Raw genomic sequence first — 23,265 nt, 5'->3', positions numbered from 1 at the left:
AACCCATTGGACAAGAAGGTCAGAGAAGGTCCCTCAGACCTTTTCATCCAATGGGCATTGAGGAGGCGAGGAAAAAGGAGTCAGAGGATGCGGGGAATCAAGGAAATGCAACTGAGATTCTCCCCTGGAGAACTCAACCTCCAGGGCCCTGGGCCTGAGGAAGATGAGAATGAGGAAGGAAATGCCTTCATCTACCTGCTATGACAGTGTGAGATATGCCAGTGATAAAGTCTGCAAGTCCACATCTTCGATGAAACAGATGATAGAAAAGTGGATTGTATAGTGAGAAGGGGCAGCGTTTAGTGTTCCAGCCGCGTCCAGTAGGTGGAGTAAAAGCAACCATAAAACGTTCCTACTTTTACCACTCACCCAATCACAGGCACATGCCTTTATTGCATGCTACAGGGTATTTGCATTTTATGAACAATCTTTCTACCTGCGACAGTGTGGCGTTGTGCCAACATTGCACAGTCAGAACATGTCATTCTCAGCAAGTGCAACTCAATGGTAAATATACCCATAGTACACTGAAAATAATATTTGCTAGACGTGTTTATTCTAGCCTTTTCTTAGTATTCTGGATCTATCTGTCTATATTCAAGTTGACTGCCAGACAGTGATGACCATGCTGTAAGTAAAACACCTGACTTCACCTGGAAGATTGCTGTCCAGTGCATGCCATGTCCCTTGGCTGTCAGACACATAACTTTATTTATCACACTACCTATTTAAGTAATGACTTAATAATTGCAAGCAGGTTTGTGCAGTGATACCAAGTGAGACCGAATGTATGCAGAATAACAAAGAGTTCAGAATAGAGCAATATATATGTTCTATTATATTGTATATATGATTTTATATTATATTCTAGGCTGAGTGTCTTGTTCCCATCAGACCTGTATGGTGCCCTTGTGACTGACAACTATATAATTATTATTATTTATTTTTTAATTTTTATTTTTTTAAATTCATAATACAAAAATCAACTTACATTGCTACATCAAACATGTCTAGCAAACTTAACACAGGTACTGACAACTATATTAAAATACAGCGCTTGGCCTTGTCTGACGTCAGGTCGATACCATCTGGTAGAGCTCTCGTTGCACCAAATGGGAAGAGATGAGACCTCAGCAGCTCAAACATTTACATGACGCTTCAATTATTCCACATTGATTAAATGTAGGCTATTTTCTGCCGAATATGAAAATATTGGCAATTCATCAACAGAATGACTTGAGGTTCTCGGGAAGTTGAATCGAACACGAACGTCCCTGAAGAGAGCGATTATCGCACGGACCGGGGTGTTTCTTTGTTATGGTCACAGAGTTTCTACACCCATAGGCGCAACATCGCGGGACTTCCAGGAACGCTTGCGAAACAGACCAAACAGACTACGCCGAGGTTTGGGGTTTGAGAAGTCAATGAGAGAAGTGAAAACATATTCCTTAGTTGTTAATTTTCTCGAAATCTAATTGCACAACCTAGATTCAAGGCAATGTACTAAGTAGTTTAATATGTTATTACTTCATTCTCGTGAAAGTGACAAACTGATGGCTTTTAATTTTCTTAAAAAACGACTTTATATCGAAGAAGTGCCGTTGATTTGATAGCCAGCACATGCGCAGTTCTGCAGGAGACGACCGTTAGACCCAATGACGTGTTTCTACACACGAGTTTAGCTAGCCAACGTCGCCATGACATCGCCTACATTTGTGATCGTGGATTTCTATTGGGAAAGCAGTTTTAGCCTATCTTCATACTGTACTGTCTCCGTTATGGTTGATCGGCATTGTAGCAGCCAGTGAGCGCTTCCGCATTGACAATCGGCGAGCTGTCATTGCGGGAGAATGAATAACGCGAAATGTAGCATATTAAATCAGATACCAAGGAGACGAAAGCGGATTATACAATGTGTCTATGTGGTGGGGTTCATGGTAAGTGCAACATAACCTTTGTTGAAGATGTGGCTACATTTGAGAACGTTTGGTATTGCTGTCGTTCTTTCATTTTTTTCCTAAAAGGTTATAGAACAGCAGTACTCACTTTGGACACAACCTTACGGTTGAGGCAAATGATTGGTGATGACATCAGTTTCTTGATCTGTTGCCTGTAGTCAATTTTACAGAGGCTACATCATGACATTAGGAGCTTTAGACTATGTAAAATATTGTTCTAGTTTAGGCGGCTCCTTGCTCCATTATGACATTTGAGAACCTGACCTGCAGGCTACCACAAAATACATCAGATGTATTGAACAGCCTACTCGATTGTTCTCCAGTCACTCAAATGCTGATCAAGCTATTTAGAAGAGGAGGGTTGAGCCCTATCATAGCACTGTCAAAACAACCTGTCCAGCAGAATCCAGTCCTTGGAAATCTGAGTTCGCCTCAGAAGGACTTGTTATTCTGAGATGCTCAGGGTGTTCACAAGAACATCACACTGACTCTGTAAAACTCAGTAGGATAAACATAAATATCCTGTTGTACAGGATTAGATTGATGTAATGTTTATTTAATCTGTTGTGGATTGTGGACTGGACACACACTTAACATAATGTAAACTCACAGAACTGGAGTGACACAGATAATTTGAAGACATTATATTGGGGGTATGCTAAACGTTTTCTGTGTGTAATGCTATCCAGATAAAAGGAATGGAAGTGAATGCTACAGAACATCTCATGAACATTCTCACCCAAAGAATATTCCCTTGTGAATTCTCTCTCTCTCTCTCTCTCTCTCTCTCTCTCTCTCTCTCTCTCTCTCTCTCTCTCTCACACTATTTATTTATTTTACATTTTATTCATCTAGCAGATGCTCTTATCCAGAACAATTTACAGGAGCAATCAGGGTTAAGTGCCTTGCTAAAGGGCACACACACATGCACTAACTCCCACACACTGTATGTTTGTGCCCAGTTTGAATACAGAAGTAGAGTTGAACTGAAGGAGAATCAAACACTTAGTTTAATGGGTGGGGCTGTGAGACAGCAGGAGCTACAGTGTGACTTCAATCAAGTCTCTGGCAAGAGCCTCTCTGGAGATGGCCTCATAAATGCAGATAAACAGGTTGGGAGAGTGTCTATTTCTCTCCTCAGGCCCTGAACTCTCTGTTGCACACCCACTAAACATCAGGCTAGAAAAAACTGGTATACCCTAGGTCTCTAACTGATCTCTCTATCTCCAGCCACAGAGCAGCCCTGGAGATACCAGCCCATCCACAGAGAATTGTGGATTGTCCTTTTGAATAAACCGGTTCCACAGACAAAACAACTGAATCTCTAATGCCTCATTACCCTGCTGAATATAAGTTGCAGCGTTTGTGAACCCCACCCTTTATAAACAGTTTGAACTTTTTAAATCAGCCGGGGCATTGATGCATGCTGATTATTAGAAAGGGTGATTTGTCAGGCCGGTCACATTCACATTCACCCTTAATGATACACATCATGATACACATCATTCAACTGCTTCCTGGATTTTTGTTTTGGTTATTGTTTATTTACATGTCAATGTATTGTCTATGACAATGTAGTTACTGTAGCTCAACAGTGTTTAAACTGAATGTACACCTACTGCAGTCACTCAAGTCTTTGGTGTCATTCATCATTTATTTTCTCTCTCTCCTCACCAGGACCTGTTTGGGGTAAGCATGATAATTCCCCTGCTGAGTCACCATGTCAAGGCCCTGGGTGCCAGCCCCACCGTGGCAGGCTTAGTAGGTAGGTGGGATGATGATGAGGAGGATGATGATGATATAATACAGTAAATATGAAAGAGTTCACATCAGCGTCAAAGTTTGTAAGATGTTTTCATACAGTACATCAGACGTGGTGGTATAATTTAGCGGGAGCTGGCAAACCAATACATTGTAAAATTCCTTTTAATGCATTAAATATTGCCAAATATTGACCAAAATGAAGAAGACCTCTGAGGACATCAGGCATCTAAGGATGACAGATTAAGGAATGGCGTGTAGCGTAACTGTTTGAAATCACCAGCTGATGTGCTCAATCATATCTCTAATTTCATAACTTCATATCGCTGTGGGCGCTGATTGAGGTCACAGGGTCTGATAGTTTATGCAAAGCGCTATAGCGTCATGCATTGTAGACTATCTGTAATCATAAATGTCCTTAATATGCCATAATCTGTACCTAATGCATTGATTAATGTTTCAGGCTCCACATATGGGATCCTACAACTCTTCTCTAGCACTATAGTTGTAAGTATTTTCTTGGTGTTCTGAAGACAGGTATTTGTGTTCTAGTTCTGTATGCCTTGTGCTATACCAGTGTGATGCTTGCGCACACACACACACACACACACACACACACACACACACACACACACACAACCCTACCATAAGACCTCTCCTGACATGGTGTTTGTGTCATTTGTCAACATCTGAGGTTCTGATTGTACACCAGCAGTGGACTGGAGCTGGATGCTCCACCATGCCCTAACCATTAACATCCACACATTCCTCTGAATCCATGTCTCTTAACAAGGTTGACTTGTTACTGTACACTGAGTGAGGCCTTCTCTGAAGAGAGATCGAGATTCTCATAGTTGAGTTGTGTAAGGCACTCCCCCTCCCCCATGGTCTCCTGAAATTGGTTTAAATCTCAGGGGTCATGAGACAAATTAAAGGAGGAGAAGGAGTCATTTGTGGTCCCAGTGAACAGACAGGCAGGGAGGGATAGTGTGATGGAGGGAAGAGGGAACAGCCAGGTCTCTATGGTAATCCTCGCAGGCCACATCCAGAACACAGCAAATTCAATTTACCCTGATTTCATTATATCGTCATTGTGTGTTTGTGTCCATTTCTACGTGCACGCTATCTAGTCAAGTTTTGTGTTATGTGTTTGCGTGTGTAGGCCCACCTACGTGTGTGTGCATTTCTAGCTGTGCATAGAAGTGTGTGTGTCATTCATATATCAGTGTAATGAGAGACTGTGTGGAGGCGCCTGGGTTGCTTGGCCAAGAGGACCAGGCTGTGGAATTCCTCTGTTTGGGGTCACCTGACCACTCACACTCATGTCCTCGTGTTACGACCTCAGAGAGAGGGGCAGGCTCTCATTATCTCATACATATGTTGTTTGTTGGGCAGCCAGGCTGCATCTCAATAGTTTTAAGTGGATTCCTTTCCTCGTCTACCTGGGGCTTTGAAGGAAAGGAAGCCAGTACTAACCATTGAGATGAACACTGTATCCAGCAACATTGTGGAGATGTTTAATGCCTTGTGTTATTATGTGAGAAAATACTACTCTTTCCTATATGCCACTTCCCGTGATGTGAGGATGGTGGTTGTGATTGGCAGGGAAGCTGGAGTGACGTGGTGGGGAGGCGGTACTCTATGCTGACGTGTCTGCTGCTGAGTGCTCTGGGCTACGGCCTGCTGGGGATGTCCACCAGCATCAGCCTGTTTGTCCTGGCTAGGATACCTGTGGGTGAGTCTGTCTGGGGGGGTAAACATCCTGCTTCAGAGGCTTTGGCCTTGAAAGAGCTCTACCTTTTATGGGAATCTTAATCACATGTATGTTAAAACAAGAAAATACTTTGATGTTCCACAAAGGGACAATTTGATTGCAGCGTGATGTCCACTACCTACATAAATACATACATTAAAGACATAATTCATCAGTAACATTCTGTTACACACAAATATAACAAAAATATAAATGCAACCTGCAACAATTTCAAAGATTTTACTGAGATACAGTTCATATAAGGAAATCAGTCAATGGAAATAAATACATTTGGCCTTAATCTATTGATTTTACATGACTGGGAATACAGATATGCATCTGTTGTTCACAGATACCTTAAAAAAGATGGTAGGGGCTTGTATCAGAAAACCAGTCAGTATCTGGTGTGACCACCACTTGCCTCATGCAGCGGGACACATCTCATTCGCATAGAGTTGATCAGGCTGTTGATTGTGTCCTGTGGAATGTTGTCCCACTCCTCTTCAATGGCTGTGCGAAGTTACTGGATATTGGCGGGAACTGGAACACGCTGTTGTACACGTAGGTCCAGAGCATCCCAAACATGCTCAATGGGTGACATGGCTGGTGAGTATGCAGGACATGGAAGAACTGGGGCAGTTTCAGCTTCCAGGAATTGTGTACAGATCCTTATGACATGGGGCCGTGCATCGTCATGCTGAAACACAAGGTGATGGTGGCAGATGAACGGAACGACAATGGGCCTCAGGATCTCGTCACCGTATCTCTGTGCTTTCAAACTGCCATCGATAAAATGCAATTGTGTTCATTGTCTGTAGCTAATGCCTACGCATATCAAAACCCCACTGCCACCATTAGGCACTCTGTTCACAACGTTGACATCCGCAAACACTTGCCCACACAACACCATACACACTGTCTACCATCTGCCCTGTACAGTTGAAACCCGGATTCATCCGTGAAGAGCACACTTCTCCAGTGTGCCAGTGGCCATCGAAGGTGAGCATTTGCCCACTGAAGTCGGTTACGATGCCAAACTGCAGTCTGGTCAAGACCCTGGTGAGGACGACAAGAAAGCAGATGAACTTCGTAGAGACGGTTTCTGACAGTTTGTGCAATACATTATTTGGTTGTGCAAACCCACAGTTTCATCAGCTGTCCAGGTGGCTGGTCTTAGACGATCCCGCTGGTAAATAAGCTGGATGTAGAATTCCTGGGCTGGCGTGGTCTGCTGTTGTGAGGCCGGTTAGACGTACTGCCAAATTCTCTTAAAACAACATTGGAGGTGGCTTATGGTAGAGAAATTAACATAAAATTATCTGACAACAGCTCTGGTGGACATTCCTGCAGTCAGCATGCCAATTGCACACTCCCTCAAAACTTGGAGACATCTGTGGCAGTGTGTTGTGTGACAAAACTGCACATTTTAGAGTGGCCATTTATTGTCCTCAGCACAAGGTTCACCTGTGTAATGATCATGCTGTTTAATCAGCTTCTTGATGCCACACCTGTCAGGTGGATGGATTATCTTGGCAAAAGAGAAATTCTCACTCACAGGGAAGTAAACAAATGTGTACACACAATTTGAGAGACATAAGCATTTTGTGTATATGGGACATTTCTGGGATCTCTTATTTCAGCTCATGAAGTATGGGACCAACACTTTACAAGTTGCGTTTATATTTTTGTACAGTATTTTTATCCGTGTTGTGTCCTTTCCCTCTCTCTCTGTCCTCCAGGGCTGTTCAAGCACTCCCTTTCTATCTGCCGGGCCCTGCTGTCTGACCTTGTGTCTGAGGCAGAGCGCCCCCTGGTGATGGGACACTTCAATGCTGCCTCCAGCGTGGGCTTCATCTTGGGACCCGTGGTGGGGGGATACCTTACAGAGCACGAGGGGGGCTTCTACACCTCCTCCTTCACCTGTGCCGCAATCTTCCTCCTCAACACAGGTGGATGGGGAGAGGGGAGATGAAAGGAGGGAGGGGCAAGGAGAGAGGGGAGGAGCAGGAGAGCAGAAAAGGGGGTGTAGGGCAATTATGTTGGTTTTCCCAATTCCCACCAATTCTACATCACACCTTAATTCTACGCACTTTGTGAATGTGAAAGGATGGGATAGGTGCAAGCAATATAGTGAAAATAAAATCAAAGTTTATTGGTCATGTGCACAGATTAGCAAATGTTATAGCGAGTGCAGTGAAATGCTTGTGTTATTATCTCCTAACAATGCAGTAAAATGTCAAACAAGTACACAAGTTTAAAAAAATAAAACAAGAAATCAAGAAATATCGTAACGAATCCAATTAACAACCAAACTAGCACTGTCGGTAATCCAAATGCAATCTAGACGTATATTTTTATTTTATTTTACCTTTATTTAACTAGGCAAGTCAGTTAACTTCTACTTGGTCACAATCCCGGATCCAGGAGCACCCCCCATCAGTAAAAAAGCTGACTAGCATAGCCTAACATAGCGTCACAAGTAAATACTAGCATCTAAATATCATTAAATCACAAGTCCAAGACACCAGATGAAAGATATACATCTTGTGAATCCAGCCATCATTTCTGATTTTTAAAATGTTTTACAGGGAAGACACAATATGTATTTCTATTAGCTAACCATGATAGCAAAAGACACAACTTTTTTTTTTTCACCATTTTTTTCCTGCATAGGTAGCTATCACAATTTTGACCAAATAAAGAAGTAAATAGTCACTAACCAAGAAACAACATCATCAGATGACAGTCTGATAACATATTTATTGTATAGCATATGTTTTGTTAGAAAAATGTGCATATTTCAGGTATAAATCATAGTTTTACATTGCAGCCACCATCACAACTCTCACCAAAGCAACTAGAATAACTACAGAGATCAACGTGAATTACCTAAATAGTCATCATAAAACATTTATGAAAAATACACAGCGTACAGCAAATGAAAGACAAAGATCTTGTGAATCCAGCCAATATTTCAGATTTTTTAAGTGTTTTACAGCGAAAACACAATATAGCATTATATTAGCTTACTACAATAGCCAACCACACAACAGCATTGATTCAAGCCAACAATAGCGATAACGAATAAACCAGCAAAAGATATTAATTTTTTCACTAACCTTCTCAAACTTCTTCAGATGACAGTCCTATAACATCATATTACACAATACATATAGAGTTTGTTCGAAAATTTGCATATTTAGCGGCACAAATCGTGGTTATACAATGAGAATAGTAGCCAAGCTGCCAACAAAATGTTGGGAGAAATCTTGGGAGAGGCACCTAATCTAATCAGTAACTAATCATAAACTTGACTAAAAAATACAGGTTGGACAGCAAATTAAAGATACATTAGTTCTTAATGCAACCGCTGTGTTAGATTTTTTAAATTAACGTTACTACGACATACAGCGTGTGTTAAAGCGAGACCGCACCGGAATTTTCCAACAGAACAACGAATTAACATCATAAATACTTCTTACTTTTTGATGAGCTCCCATCAGAATCTTGGGCAAGTTGTCCTTTGTCCAGAGGAATCGTTGCTCGGTTGTAGATTGTCGCCTTCAACTTTGGAATTAGCAGTAAACATTAGCCATGTGGCAAAGACGTGTCCAACTCACTATAACGCAGCACTAATAAATATCCGAAAATCGCAATATACTTGTAACGTTCGTCTATTTCTTCCTCCTCCTCGAATGAGGAGAGGCGAGAAGGACAGACCAAAATGCAGCGTAGGTGGAATACATGATGAATTTAATAACAAGACGAAACACGAAAAACACTTGAATAGATTACAAAACAATAAACGAAGTCAACAGACCTGAACAAACAAACTTACAAAATAACACGAAGAACGCACGAACAGGAACAGACTACATACACGAACGAACGAGACAGTACCGTGTGTTGCAACAAAACACAGACACAGCAACAATCACCCACAAACAAACAGTGTGAACAGCCTACCTAAATATGGTTCTCAATCAGAGGAAACGTAAAACACCTGTCCCTGATTGAGAACCATATCAGGCTAGTTAACAAAACCCAACATAGAAACACATAACATAGAATGCCCACCCCAACTCACGCCCTGACCATACTAAACAAAATACAAAAACAACAGAAAACAGGTCAGGAACGTGACAATACTGATATAAACTGATATAACTCGGTTTAAAATAACAACATTATGATGTCTTTAACACCTATATCGAATAAAATCAGAGCCGGATATATCTAAGGGCTATAACGGGAGCTTTCTAGAACGCCATCCTGAGGTCTGTCTCGCGTCATGGCGAACGAAGGAAAGACTGGACCCCACGTTCCCAGTCCATTTATATGGCCTCAGATCTGCCTAGCAACTCAATTCCAATTCTCACTATTTGCTGACATCTAGGGGAAGGCGTATGCAGAGCATCTCAACCAATAGAAGACTTGCAAATTAATAAACTGACCTCAGAACAGCCTGACTGATTTCAGATTTCTCACTTCCTCATAGGAAAATTGCTCCAACTTGAGTTCTGTTTTACTCACAGATATAATTCAAACAGTTTTAGAAACTAGAGAGTGTTTTCTATCCAATAATAATAATAATATGCATATTGTACGAGCAAGAATTGAGTACGAGGCAGTTTAATTTGGGAACAAAATTTGTACAAAGTGAAAACAGCACCCCCTATTGAGAAAAGGTTTTAAGAACAAATTCTTTTTTTCAATGACGGCCTAGGAACAGTGGGTTAACTGCCTTGTTCAGGGGCAGAATGACAATGACATATACATCGGATTCATTTACACACGATATACTAAGAATGATATGTACAGCAGTAGATATATTAGAATGAGCCATGTCAAGAATCCAGTATATAAATAAATATGTGGTGTGGATAAACAGTGTAACTAAAATGCAATGTAGGTGTTTAAAAAAAATATATATATATTTAACCTTTATTTAACCAGATAGGCCAGTTGAGAACAAGTTCTCATTTACAACTGCGACCTGGCCAAGATAAAGCAAAGCAGTGCGACAAAAACAACAACACAGAGTTACACATAAACAAACGTACAGTCAATAGCACAATAGAAAAAAATCTATGTACAGTGTGTGCGAAAGTAGAGGGTAGGGAGGTAAGGCAATAAATAGGCCGATAGAGGCGAAATAATTACAATTTAGCATTAACACTGGAGTGATAGATGTGCAGATGATATAGAGATACTGGGGTGCAAAAGAGCAAGATGATAAATAGCAATATGGGGATGAGGTAGTTGGGTGTGCTATTTACAGATTGGCTGTGTGCAGGTACAGTGACCGGTAAGCTGTTCTGACAGCTGATGCTTAAAGTTAGAGAGGGAGCTATAAGACTCCAGCTTCAGTGATTTTTGCATTAGAATGAGCTTTGTGAAGAATACAGTATGCAAATACACAGTGTGAAAAACTGTTTAAAAGAAACAGGAAGTGTCCAGTGTTTAATGTCTCTATAACATGGTACAGCAGTGTTGGCTGTGTGTGACTGTGAGTGATAGTGTGTAAGTGCGTGTGTTGTTAGTATGGGAGTGTGTGTGTTAGTGAGTATATATGTGAGTGCAGGAGAACTCATGTGTATGAGGTGTGTGATAGCTTGTGTGTGTGTCCCCAGTCAGATAGAATATAGAATCAGATATTATCATACAGCAAAAACCTAGCCAGTCTCTGTGCTTTCTAACCTTGAGTTTGTCGTGTTCCATCCAGGTCTGGTTTGGATGCTTCCTTGGAGCGATGCGCTAACCCCACGGGCCAATGCTAACTACAACAGCAGAGCTAGTAAAGCCAGCTGCCACGTCAACGACAACCACGTCACCTCGACACAGCAAAACTCATCCCATGGCAACAGCAACAACCACACTACAGCGTCGGGTCCAGCAGTCACAGAATCGGGGGCTCCAGAAACAAACCAGAGGGTCTGGAGCTGGGACCTGGACTGGGGGGAGGTGTCACTGCTCCAACCTGCCTGGCGTCAGCTCTCCTCAGTGGGCTCCAAGATCCGCACGGTGGCCTCCTCAGACATGTGGGACCTGTTCCTGGTGCGTCTGCTCATGGCCATCGCCATTATGCTGTACTACAGTAACTTTTCTCTGGCCATGGAGGAGCGCTTCATGCTGAAGCCCAAAGCCACAGGTTATCTAATTAGCTACAGCTCTACCCTGGGGGCCTTGGCCGGCTGCTTGGTGGGGCCCGTCACCAAACTGTACGGTAACGACATGCCGGCACTGTTGCTACACTCTACAGTCCTCACGTGTTGCCTGATCCTGCTCTATGCCATGGCCCCGAGTGTCTGGCACGTGTTGTTAAGTTCCACTTTTTTCGCCATCTCCACGACCATCGGACGCACCTGCATCACAGACCTTGAGTTGCAGAAAGGGGGAGCTCATGCCAGTGGCACACTAATCGGGGCAGGGCAGTCGGTGACGGCGGTGGGTCGGGTGCTCGCCCCCCTGCTTTCGGGGCTGGCCCAGGAGTTTAGTCCCTGCGGGCCGCCGAGTCTGGGGGTGGGGCTGGCGTTAGCAGCCGTCGCCCTGCTGCTGGTAAGAGTTCCCAAATGGGACGGGAGATGCAAGAGGAAAGAGGCCAAACTTGATAAAACACACAGAGAGTGAGAGTGAATGAATGAGAGAAAGAGAGAAAGAGAGAAAGAGCACCGATGCGAAACTACCATCCTCAGGAGATGTCTGGTCTAAAGACAGCACTGGAGACAGAACTGATACAGAACTGTTGGGGTTTGTTGTTGACATGTCAGCGGGGTGTTTCGTTGTTTGTTTTGTAGCTGTTGACGACGGAGCCACATCTCCGCTTTGCCGTTCTGTTGGTTTGGTCTCAAAGTGATGACATCACAGCACCCTGAAAGGAAATGGGTCATCATCAGCATTGCTGTTCCCGCCCTTCAGTACACCAAACAGGGTTAACCGTGAACAAACACCTAGGCCAGCAGCCCTCTGTAAAAGGAGTGGGGGGGTCAATGCTAAAATAAACTAGCATAGGTCATCATGTCAATGGCACATACAGTCGTGTTAATAAAGCCTAGGAATAGTCAAATTTTTATATATGTCTCTTGTGAGAGACAATAATAACATAAAAAAACACAAAATATAAATATAATGTACTCCTGTTCTTCCTTTATAACCACTACAAATAGTCCAGGAATGCCTTGAGGTGTCTTTGTCCTCAAAATGCACTTCATTTCCTAAAATGCTCTGTTTTTGACCTACCCCATGAGTGTGGGCAACAGGTGAAGAACCTACTCTTACCTCTCTGGAGCCGAATTCCATTTTCTCTCCCTTCTCATCGAAGTGTGTACTCATTCACCCTCCCTTAAGGGCTGAAAATAATTAGATTGGTGTGAAAATGTCCACGCCAATCCAATCATTTTAAATCCATTGTGGGGGAGTGAATGAGTACTCACTTTGGGGGAAAGGGTCAAGCACTGAATTGAGCTTGAGTAAGGGTAGTCCACAGCCACAAATCTAGGATAAGCTTACATTTCCTAAATTCTAAACCATGTGGGGGGAATACAATTATTTTTCAAAAAGTGTCTTAGATCCGTGTCTGTTGGTAACTTCAGCCTACTTCTTTTTTAACCACTGTTTACCCTCATTGCACTGCTTTTTAACAGGATCCTGTGGAACAAAGGTATCAGGACCTTTTCAATGGACGTTTTTATATATTTTTTGCTTTTAATTTTAAACCCCATAGTCCATATTGATTTTATTGAAATGAATTGATTTATCAGAAAGTGGGCTTAATTATCAATCAAATAAAACATTTTAATTATTATTTTGATATGAAGTTTTCCTCTTATTTTGAATGGGGTTGCCCTTACAATGACCCAAATGCTACTGAATGTTATGAAGACAAAATCATTTTATTGAATGATAGATCAATCAAATTCAAGTATATCTAAACTTGTGAATGTACTCGATGATTGAAAACGGCAGTTCCATAACTTCAGGTTTATTAAATGTTTTATTTGATGATGGATGACTGAATGTTCAAGTTTATGTGAGATTTCTTTCTCCTACAAGGTGGTTTTAGCTCTGTTACTATTGACATCTCGATAGAACTGAGGAAAATCCACACGAACGCCCCTCCAACTTGTAATTACTAGTGAGAAACTCGTCTATCATCCCTGTGCTCCCACATGTTGAACTCTAACATATCCTACTAAGGAAATTATGTTGATATCAGTGTTTTCAGCAGGTAAATACAACAAGAACACATTATTTATTTGGTTTTTTAACACTAACTTGTTTACAAGCATAATAGCTGTACTTTTAGTTTGTAGTTGACACAGCTTGTTTGCCATTAGCCGATCTAAGTTCTTAATGAGGTTAAAGCAACTGAATGCACTCAACTCTTTGCTCCCGGTTTATATTATATTAGTATTTTTCAAGTTCCCACTTGTCATGAACGCAGCATAAGACTGTGAACATTGGTCCATCTCTACCAAGACCACCATGATATATGGGCCTAAGGCCAAGACGGTTTCATCACAAAACCGGAGAGCAACATCTGTCCGGTGAAGTCCACAAAGCACATTGCATGTAACAAATGACCTACAGCATGGTCAAGCAAGTTAATTTTTCTGACATTTTCAGACTAACAACCTTTAATTTAGAACCACGGAGAGTTACTGCAAGTCAAAAAGAAAACAGGAGCTGCCTCCAATATTCCAACAGCATTTCAACATCTTCAAATCACCTATGCTTAGTCTAATACAGTGACGACTAAAATATACCAAAAACAATTTAGTCCAATCAATGTAAGCTAAATATGATGTGGCTGTCCATGGTACTGATGTGTGTGGGTGGTTTTGTGTGTGTGTAAGTAGAAAAACATGTTGACTCACCCTACTAAAATGCTTGCTAGCTAAGATAACTTCCTGTCATGGGCAACGATGGCAGCTGGTTAACATGAGCCTATTACATCTAATTAGCCACACTGAGCTTCCATGCTCTCAGGCCAGGGGCACAATGTATACATTTATAGTTGGATCAGAATCACCGTTATAATCATTGACCAATATGGAGAATTAAGTAAAACCACAAGTCCAAATCTCTATCTCCATTCACGGCTAGCTATCAACCGGAGGACAACACAACGAGATGCAACAATTAAAGTTTTTTTTTGCAAATTACATTTAGCTTTTGATGTGATGTGTTTGGTGTGAAACCAAATCTAAACTGGCTTCCCTTGACACCTCCTTTTGATGTGCCAGGACCATTCACAGTTGAGCTCACTCAGTTGAGCTCAACACTGATTGGCTATTATTTTTATTTATTAAGGGAGGCCAAAGGCTCTCTGGCTTTCCTTACATTCAATGCAATGGGCGGCAACAATGTCATACTGTATTTGGCCAAACAGCATCAGATAGATTCTCCGGTTCGATACATTCAGCCTCTTGCAAATTTAAGGAAAGTTATGAAACACAGAAATTAAATATACATTATTGGTAATTTTGGGGGGGAAGCCTGGCTTCCCTTGGTAACCATGAATACACGAAGTTAGGAGACACACTACACGACACACTGGCACGACTCTTGGTGGTAGTAACTTCCCGATCACACCTACATTGTCATTGCGTTTTGGTACACCAGAAGTACATATATTTCCAATGGAACGCTGCGTTTGCCTTGCAGCATTGCGTTGCAGAGGCAGTTGCAGTGCGATCGGTGTGGTGCATACCTTGAAGCATACCTTGAATTTATCGAACGTATGCATCAAACTGTATGCTTAAACGACTTGACAGAAATGGTAGCATCAGGCGAATGTTGAACTTTTGTTGGCCACATCCAGATGGTGCTGTGTGCCATTTTGCGCAAGAAAGCTATCAGTGTGATCGAGGCATAAGAAAGCCAACGCCATCTGCACCCGTCTGCCTAGATGTGCCTTTTTATTACTTCTAAACAAAATTACTTTTGGGGGTTCTCATTTACTTGCAATGGGGTGTTGATTCTTGCTTGAACATTCGCTAAGATTATATTTGGTTGTGATCTTTGCAACATAATTATTTTGGATGCAGCAGTTGTTAGCTAGAATGCTAACGCTCATTGATATAGGCTGTAGCAAAAGCTAGCCAAAGAGCCATTTACTGGTTGAAGTGTTTTTAAGTATAATGCAGTTGATTTGGGATGATGACACAAACATTATATTTCCAGAAGAACAATACAATACAAACGAATAAGCACAATATATAATATTTAATATCATTCATGCCTAAAGCAAATGTGGAGTCACAATTACTATTTCAGTTCAACATCGCCACAATTTATGAAGCACGAGACTGCAGATGGAGCGCGCAAAGGCCCCACTGGAATGGATGGGCGGGCCTCGCAGCAGGGTTATTACGTCAAAATGTGTCACTCGGAGCATGGGGTAGGGCAAGTCCTGTACCACTGCAGACTCCGTCGACTCAAGGAGGAACCGGGATGAGCATCACTAGGCTATCAGATAAACAGCACACTTACCGTTTCAATACAGGGATGGTTACCCGTTACCCGTCTCATAAAGTAAGTATATTTAAACACGTATGCGTTTATCGCTGAAATGAATTAGGCTATATATTGACAGCAATAAACACGTTATAAAATCGCTATTCTGTGATGTCAAATTAAAAAAGGTCTGTTTGCATGACATGACCATCCCGTTGTAGCATATTTCTGAATAACGGAACTGCTCATTCAATAAGCACTACCAACAACGAATTCCCTTTGAATGAGCTTCAGAATAGCAGATTTCATCTCACACAATATTTGTTATTGTCGGAGCATCAAAGGCAATAACACTCATTGAGACTGATGTAGGCCTAATGCAATAGAATAAAAATAATAGTATGATTGATTCAGGTACTATATTTATCCAATGGTGTATGTAGCCTAATTTCTTTATCTGCATCCTACAGCCTATAGTATAGCCCTAGACAAACTGCGGGTGGTTTGTTGACGCACGGATCAGTCTTACAAAGAACAGCATCACTTAGGCCTACAGCAAAGGCAGTGGTATTGCGTGTGTTTGTATTTAACTGTGGGCTAAGTGACTGCATGAACGAGATGTTCAAAACCATTATGCTCTGGAAAGGATTAGCTTTGATCTGTTTAGTCTTTTAGCAGTTTATTTATTATGACAAGACAGCTATGTGTGTGCATGTGCGTGATGAACGCAGACTGATTAAAACCATTGACCCTAAGCAGCGCAAGGCTATCTCTCTCAAGTCTTTAACATAGACCCTCAAGTGTCAGTAAAGCAGTCCACTAAGCAACAATTTATAGCTTCAACATGATTAAAAGCTCCATGACCAGTAGAGTGTGTGTGTGTGTGTGTGTGTGTGTGTGTGTGTGTGTGTGTGTGTGTGTGTGTGTGTGTGTGTGTGTGTGTGTGTGTGCCTGCGTGCGAGAGAGATAGAGTCAGACTCAGAACAGCATAATTATGAAGATCAAGGTCTTGCTTCTTCATCTTCCTCCTCCTCATTAATATTAATAAAGGTCACTTTCTCATGCTGTCTGACAGTGTGGGAGAACAACCTTGTTGTCCAGGTGTAACAAGAGCTTCTTTGTCCTGGGTTCCTTCCTCATTCTGTGTCAGGTTTACCTCTGAGACTGGGTCCTCTGAGTGTGCTCTGTGTCTCAAAACCGCCATAAGGGGTGTATCTCAATGGTCTCAAGTGACCTCCTCTCTTAATATCTCTGTCTTTATCAACACTGATTTAAGAACACCTTCACAGTGCAGATGAAGGAAAGGATAGGAGAGTCATCTGTTTAGAATGGGATTTACAAAAATACTTATCTCCTCTATGGCTAAAGGATGTACTGGGTTGTTTGATATTAAACCTCAGCTTTTACCTGATCAATAAAAGGGATTGATTGGTTAGGCCTGGGAGATCAGAGTCAGATCAGAGTTACCACCACCTACAGTACATTCTCCATTACATAGACAATATATCAGTTCTGTCAGGGTTCTGTATCTATGCTGCTACATGTGTGCCAGTTAGAGATTCCACATGTCAAATGATATATTTCCATTCTGCTCACTACAACCACATTGGTCAGTCACTTAGGGCTCTGGTAGTGTACTACTGAATAGGTAATAGTGTGTACTTTCAGACAGATCCAGAGTCTTATAAATAAGAATGAATAGAAAGGGCATCTCCATTCAAGTCAGTGGTGACATAAAGCCATTTTGAGTGTACCCATGCCAGGAAGTAAAATCAGGAAGTGTACCCTTCAATCTGTGTTATTGTTTGTTGAGTAAACTCAACTGACATTACAAAAAACACATTCCATTCCATGAGCCACAGCAGTTAGTGTCATTTGAATGAACATTCTGCATTACCATGGCAATCCATCATCAGTTGATAGAACATTCCAAAACACCATGGACATTATTGCATCACAATACCAGGCAACCATTGCGAGTGTACCAATGAGTTAACCAGTCATTTGCCAGGGTTGGAGCTTCATTCTTATTTCTATGCTCCTAACAGTGCAGAGCAAGGTCAGCTCAACCCATATTCTGATTCCATACAGGATCAATAGATCTATTGGCAGGTAGCCTAGTGGTTAGGGCGGCAGGTAGCCTAGTGGTTAGGGCGGCAGGTAGCCTAGTGTTTAAGGCGGCAGGTAGCCTAGTGGTTAGGGCGTAGGGCCAGTAACCGAAAAGTGTCTGGATCGAAACCCCAAGGTAAAAAATCTGTCACTCTGCCCCTGAACAAGGCAGTTAACCCACTGTTTACCGGTAGGCTGTCATTGTTAATAAGAATTTGTTTTTATCTGACTTGCCTAGTTAAATAAATGTTAAATACATTTAAAAAATCGTAAAATAAAAAGATGAATAGCACATGTGGTTGGCATGGATACAGTAGGAGAGAGCAACAGAAGAGAGGTGAAAGGACGAGACAAGAGGATATGGAAATAGACCAATAAAGAGGGGAGAGGGGATGAGATGAGATGAGAGAAAAATAGACTGGGGAGCAGAGAATTGAGTGAGACAGAGAGCGAGAAAACCACAGAAGAGATGGACAATGGTAGGCAGGGGAGAGGAAGGGGGAGAGGAAAAGGGGAGGTGGAGAGGAAAGAAGGAAGAAGGAAGGGGAATAGATGAGGATGAGAGATGCTCCAGTCCAGCCAGTACTGAAAGTCTCTGCAGGATGTCTGGTACCACACAGCCAGAGCCAGGTCCTCTTAACTGGGTCACTGTCCTCACCTTCTGTGCATTCCTGGAGAGGGGTGTCTGAGCTGTCTGAGCAGCTGACTTTGAGCTGGCCTCCTCTCAACCCTGACCCCTTCTTTCAGCCTCTCCATCACAGAATTTAAGTACCCCAAACCCCATAGGACCCGCTACTTTACCTCTCTCTCAACCCCCACCCCACTCACCCTCTGAAAGGCAAGACCAATTGCTCTTACCACTTGCTCTCCTGAAAAAGCAGGATACCATTCCCCCCACCACCTTTCATTACATTGCAAAATCCCCTCTCTCATCCTCCCTGCCCAAGAAGGAGGAGCCTTTCAAACTCCCCAAACCACTCATCTACCAAATTTCCCCCATCCTCAAGCCCATAAAGCTATCCCTTCTCTTGACAGGACCCTGCAGACTGTGGATGTCTGATCTGTGATGGATCTCTGAAATATCAAAATCAAATCAAAGTTTATTGGTCACGTACACAGTTTAGCAGATTTATGTTACAAGCTCCTAACAATGCAGTAAATGTCAAACAGTACGCAAAAATACAAAATAAAATCAATCAAGAAATGTCTAATACAATTAACAACCAAATAGCACTGTGACAGTAATTAAAATGCAATCTGTATGTATAAACACCAGATTAATTTACACAAGATATACTAAGAATGATATGTACAACAGTCAATGTATTAGAGTGCGCTATTGTAACGGATGTGAAATGGCTAGCTAGTTAGCGGGTGCGCGCTAGTAGCATTTCAATCAGTTACGTCACTTGCTCTGAGACTTAAGTAGTGTTGCCCCTTGCTTTGCAAGGGCCGTGGCTTTTGTGGAGCGATGGGTAACGACGCTTCGTGGGTGTCAGTTGTTGATGTGTGCAGAGGGTCCCTGGTTCGCGCCCGTGTCGGGGCGAGGGGACGGTTTAAAGTTATACTGTTACATTGATGCTGTTGACCCGGATCACTGGTTGCTGCGGAAAAAGGAGGAGGTTGAAAGGGGGGTGAGTGTAACGGATGTGAAATGGCTAGCTAGTTAGCGGGTGCGCGCTAGTAGCATTTCAATCAGTTACGTCACTTGCTCTGAGACTTAAGTAGTGTTGCCCCTTGCTTTGCAAGGGCCGTGGCTTTTGTGGAGCGATGGGTAACGACGCTTCGTGGGTGTCAGTTGTTGATGTGTGCAGAGGGTCCCTGGTTCGCGCCCGTGTCGGGGCGAGGGGACGGTTTAAAGTTATACTGTTACACTATGTCAAAAATCCAGTGCAAAACCGTATGGCAAAATGGATTGAATTGCAGGAAATTAGCATCCGGTCCAGAGTCTGGAATATAACTATATACAGTTGAAGTCGGAAGTTTACATACACCTTAGCCAAATACATTTAACCTAAGTTTTTCACAATTCCTGACATTTAATCCTAGTAAATAATCCCTGTTTTAGGTCAGTTAGGATCACCACTTTATTTTAAGAATGTGAAATGTCAGAATAATAGTAGAGAGAATGATTTCAGCTTTTATTTATTTCATCACATTCCCAGTGGGTAAAAAGTTTACATACACTCAATTAGTATTTGATAGCATTGCCTTTAAATTGTTTAACTTGGGTCAAACGTTGCAGGTAGCCTTCCACAAGCTTCCCACAATAAGTTGGGTGAATTTTAGCCCATTCCTCCTGACAGAGCTGGTGTAACTGAGTCAGGTTTGTAGGCCTCCTTGCTCGCACACAGATTTTCAGTTTTTCAGATCGCTTGCAATCCTGTAACATCCCTTCATGCTTTGAAACCAAGCGAAGATGGAAAACCTAAGACGCCAAGGATTCAAAGCCCCGGAGCAAGGGTATTAGCAACTAACTCTGATGAGAAAGATACTGTTACTAGTTGTGTCTTCTTTGAGAAGTCAGGTCACAGTCTCCACAAATGTTGGAAGGTCATGGTTAAGCCCACATGGATAAGCCTTCTGTCGCAGAGCGACAGAAGTTTGTTCAAGAGAATAAATTGTGCTTTGGCTGTTTAAGGCCTGGTCATCGTTCAAAAGATTGTGATAACAGGAACACCTGTGACACGTGTCAGAGGAGGCATCCATCTTACCTGCATGAAGATCGTACTAAAGAAAGGTCAAGGGATAGGAAGACAAAGCCCCCACAAGATAAGGAGACAAGAGCGTCAAGTGAGGCCATATCTAACAGAGTCGTGAGGGACATTAACAACACTCACACCTCCACAATTATTCCAGTATGGGTGTCAACCACAAGCGAGCCAGATTGTGAAGTTCTCATGTATGCACTTCTTGACACCCAGAGCGACCCCACTTTTATCCTTGAAGAGACAACAAAAGCTCTCAATACAAGGAAGGAGCCAGTCCAACTGAAACTCTCTACAATGGCTTCAAGGAATACCATCGTGCCCTGCCAGAAGCTGTCTGGTTTGCAGGTTAGAGGGTTTTACTTGGAGAAGAAAATCCCTCTGCCAACGACCTACTCGAGAGAGTTTATTCCTGCAAACAGAGATCATATTCCTACTCCAGAGACTGCAAGAGCATGGTCTCATCTTGAACACATTGCAGAGGAGATTGCTCCTCAACAGAGCTGTGATATCAGCCTCTTAATTGGCTACAACTGCTCCCAGGCTCTCCTTCCAAGAGAAATTGTGTCTGGTAAGGAAAATCAGCCCTTTGCTCAGAGAACAGACCTTGGCTGGAGCATAGTCGGCTATGGAAACCCATTTATCGACTATGGCGACGCTATTGGAGTGAGTCATCGGGTTATCGTTAGACAGGTGATGCCAAGCCTTCAATCTTCTTCCAACTTCACAAATCAAGTACACTATGTTTGTAGAACACGCGTAAGAGAGGTAATCACAGCACTGGACATTATTAAGATGCTTGAATCCGACTTCAACGAGAGAGTTGCAGAAGAGGACCTCATATCTCAAGAGGATATCCGGTTCCTGACAAACATGAAAGCGGCCATCAGACGCAAGGACAATGGACATTATGAGATGCTGCTGCCATTTAAGGAAGAAAGACCCAACCTACCGAACAATAAAACATGTGCAGTTCACCGTCTCAAGTGCCTGGAAAGGAGGCTAAGGAGAGACAAGCAGTACTACAAGGACTACACAGCATTCATGGAAGAGAAAATAGCTTGTGGAGATGCTGAGAAGGTCTCCAAGGAGGAAATTAACAAGCATCCAGCATGGTACATCCCGCACCATGGGGTTTATCACCCACAAAAGCCTGGGAAGATACGAGTCGTCTTTGACTGCTCAGCTAAGTTTCGAGAGACGTCCTTGAATGACCATCTCCTTACCGATCCAGAGTTGACAAACACATTGCTGGGTGTCCTTTTTTGTTTTCGTAAGGGTCCAGTTGCAATCATGTGTGACGTAGAGCGCATGTTCCACCAGTTTCATGTGAAAGCAGAAGACCAAGGTTCCTTTGGTGGGAGAAAGGAGATCTAGAGACTCAACCCTCAGTGTATCGTATGAAGGTCCACTGTGGTGTGTCGCGTCAGACGAGTTCCAGTTTAGTGTAGTTGTCAAGGAATGCCCACTCACAAGAAGAGGAGTGTTGTCTACAGTAGCCTCTGTATATGATCCGCTTGGGTTTGTGGCACCCTTTGTCCTAGCAGGAAAGCAGATCTTGCAGCAGATGTGTCGTGACAAGATCGACTGGAATGATCCCCTTCCAGATGACTTACGTTCCCAGTGGGAATTCTGGCTCCAGGGTCTACAAAACTTTTCTGAAGTAAGGATCCAACGAGGCTACTTGCCATCAAGTTTCAAGGAAGTACAGACTTATGAGCTCCATCACTTCTCTGACGCTAGTACCTCAGGTTATGGAGAGTGCTCATACCTCAGAACAATCAGCACAGCAGGAGAAGTTCATTGCTCCCTAGTTATGGGGAAGTCGAGAGTCGCCCCTTCCAAGGTTACGACCATACCACAACTGGAACTTTCAGCCACGGTGGTAGCTGTTTGAACAAGTGACATGCTCAAAAGGGAGCTAGAGATACAAGGTCTACAGGAATACTTCTGGACAGACTCGAAGGTAGTTCTTGGCAACATCAACAATGAAGCCAGAAGATTCCATGTCTTTGTAGCTAACCATAATCAAAGCATTAAGCAAAGCACAGATCCCGAACAATGGAGATATGTGACCTCTGAAGAGAATCCTGCGGATCATGCTTCCAGAGGTCTCACATCAGAACAGCTCACGGCTTCCAACTGGTTCACAGGTCTAGACTTTCTTTGGCAAGAAGAAATTCCCAAAGGACAAATCAATGGGGGAGAGTTCTCAGAAAATGATCCAGAGCTGCAGAAATCCCTGGTCCATGATACCCAGGCAAAAGAAGAAAGATCACCTTCACAAGTTCTCAGACTGGGCAAGAGTGGTGAAAGCTATTGCCAGGCTCAAACGACGTGTCAAGGAAGCCATAGGCTTAAAACTGAGGTCCAGTGAAGCTACAAGCATAGAAGAAAGGAGAGAGGGAGAGCTCACCATTATAAAGATGGTTCAAGAAGCAGCCTTCTCCCATGAGATACACAACCTTAGGCACCAGAAAGACATCAAGACCGAAGATAAAGCAAGCAAGTTGTATAA

At 42.6% G+C, this 23,265-nt stretch overlaps 2 protein-coding genes across 6 annotated transcripts in view; both read left to right on the top strand.

The window, feature by feature from the left end:
• Nucleotides 1-1,087: 1,087 nt before the first annotated feature.
• On the top strand, nt 1,088-13,488 carry LOC129816769 (major facilitator superfamily domain-containing protein 9-like). Its single transcript, XM_055871646.1, has 6 exons — nt 1,088-1,937; nt 3,636-3,723; nt 4,183-4,226; nt 5,325-5,454; nt 7,212-7,421; nt 11,198-13,488. The coding sequence occupies exons 1-6, from the start codon at nt 1,851-1,853 to the stop codon at nt 12,100-12,102; spliced, it is 1,464 nt and encodes a 487-aa protein (XP_055727621.1). The 5' UTR covers nt 1,088-1,850; the 3' UTR covers nt 12,103-13,488.
• Nucleotides 13,489-15,841: 2,353 nt separating this feature from the next.
• Nucleotides 15,842-23,265, top strand: part of LOC129816765 (inositol polyphosphate-4-phosphatase type I A-like) — a 55,942-nt gene continuing 48,518 nt past the window's right edge. For 3 of the 5 annotated variants that reach the window (XM_055871636.1, XM_055871635.1, XM_055871634.1), the window contains exon 1: nt 15,844-16,008. The gene's annotated coding sequence lies outside the window, so the exon portion shown is untranslated. Of the gene's footprint in view, nt 16,009-23,265 lie in introns of all 5 variants that reach the window. The other 2 variants (XM_055871638.1, XM_055871637.1) reach the window with 1 other exon arrangement.

Source organism: Salvelinus fontinalis, chromosome 19 (assembly GCF_029448725.1).
Source record: "Salvelinus fontinalis isolate EN_2023a chromosome 19, ASM2944872v1, whole genome shotgun sequence".
Taxonomy (NCBI): Eukaryota; Metazoa; Chordata; class Actinopteri; order Salmoniformes; family Salmonidae; genus Salvelinus; species Salvelinus fontinalis.
The sequence above is the reverse complement of the archived record's forward strand: the minus strand, read 5'-3'. Positions and strand labels throughout refer to the sequence as shown.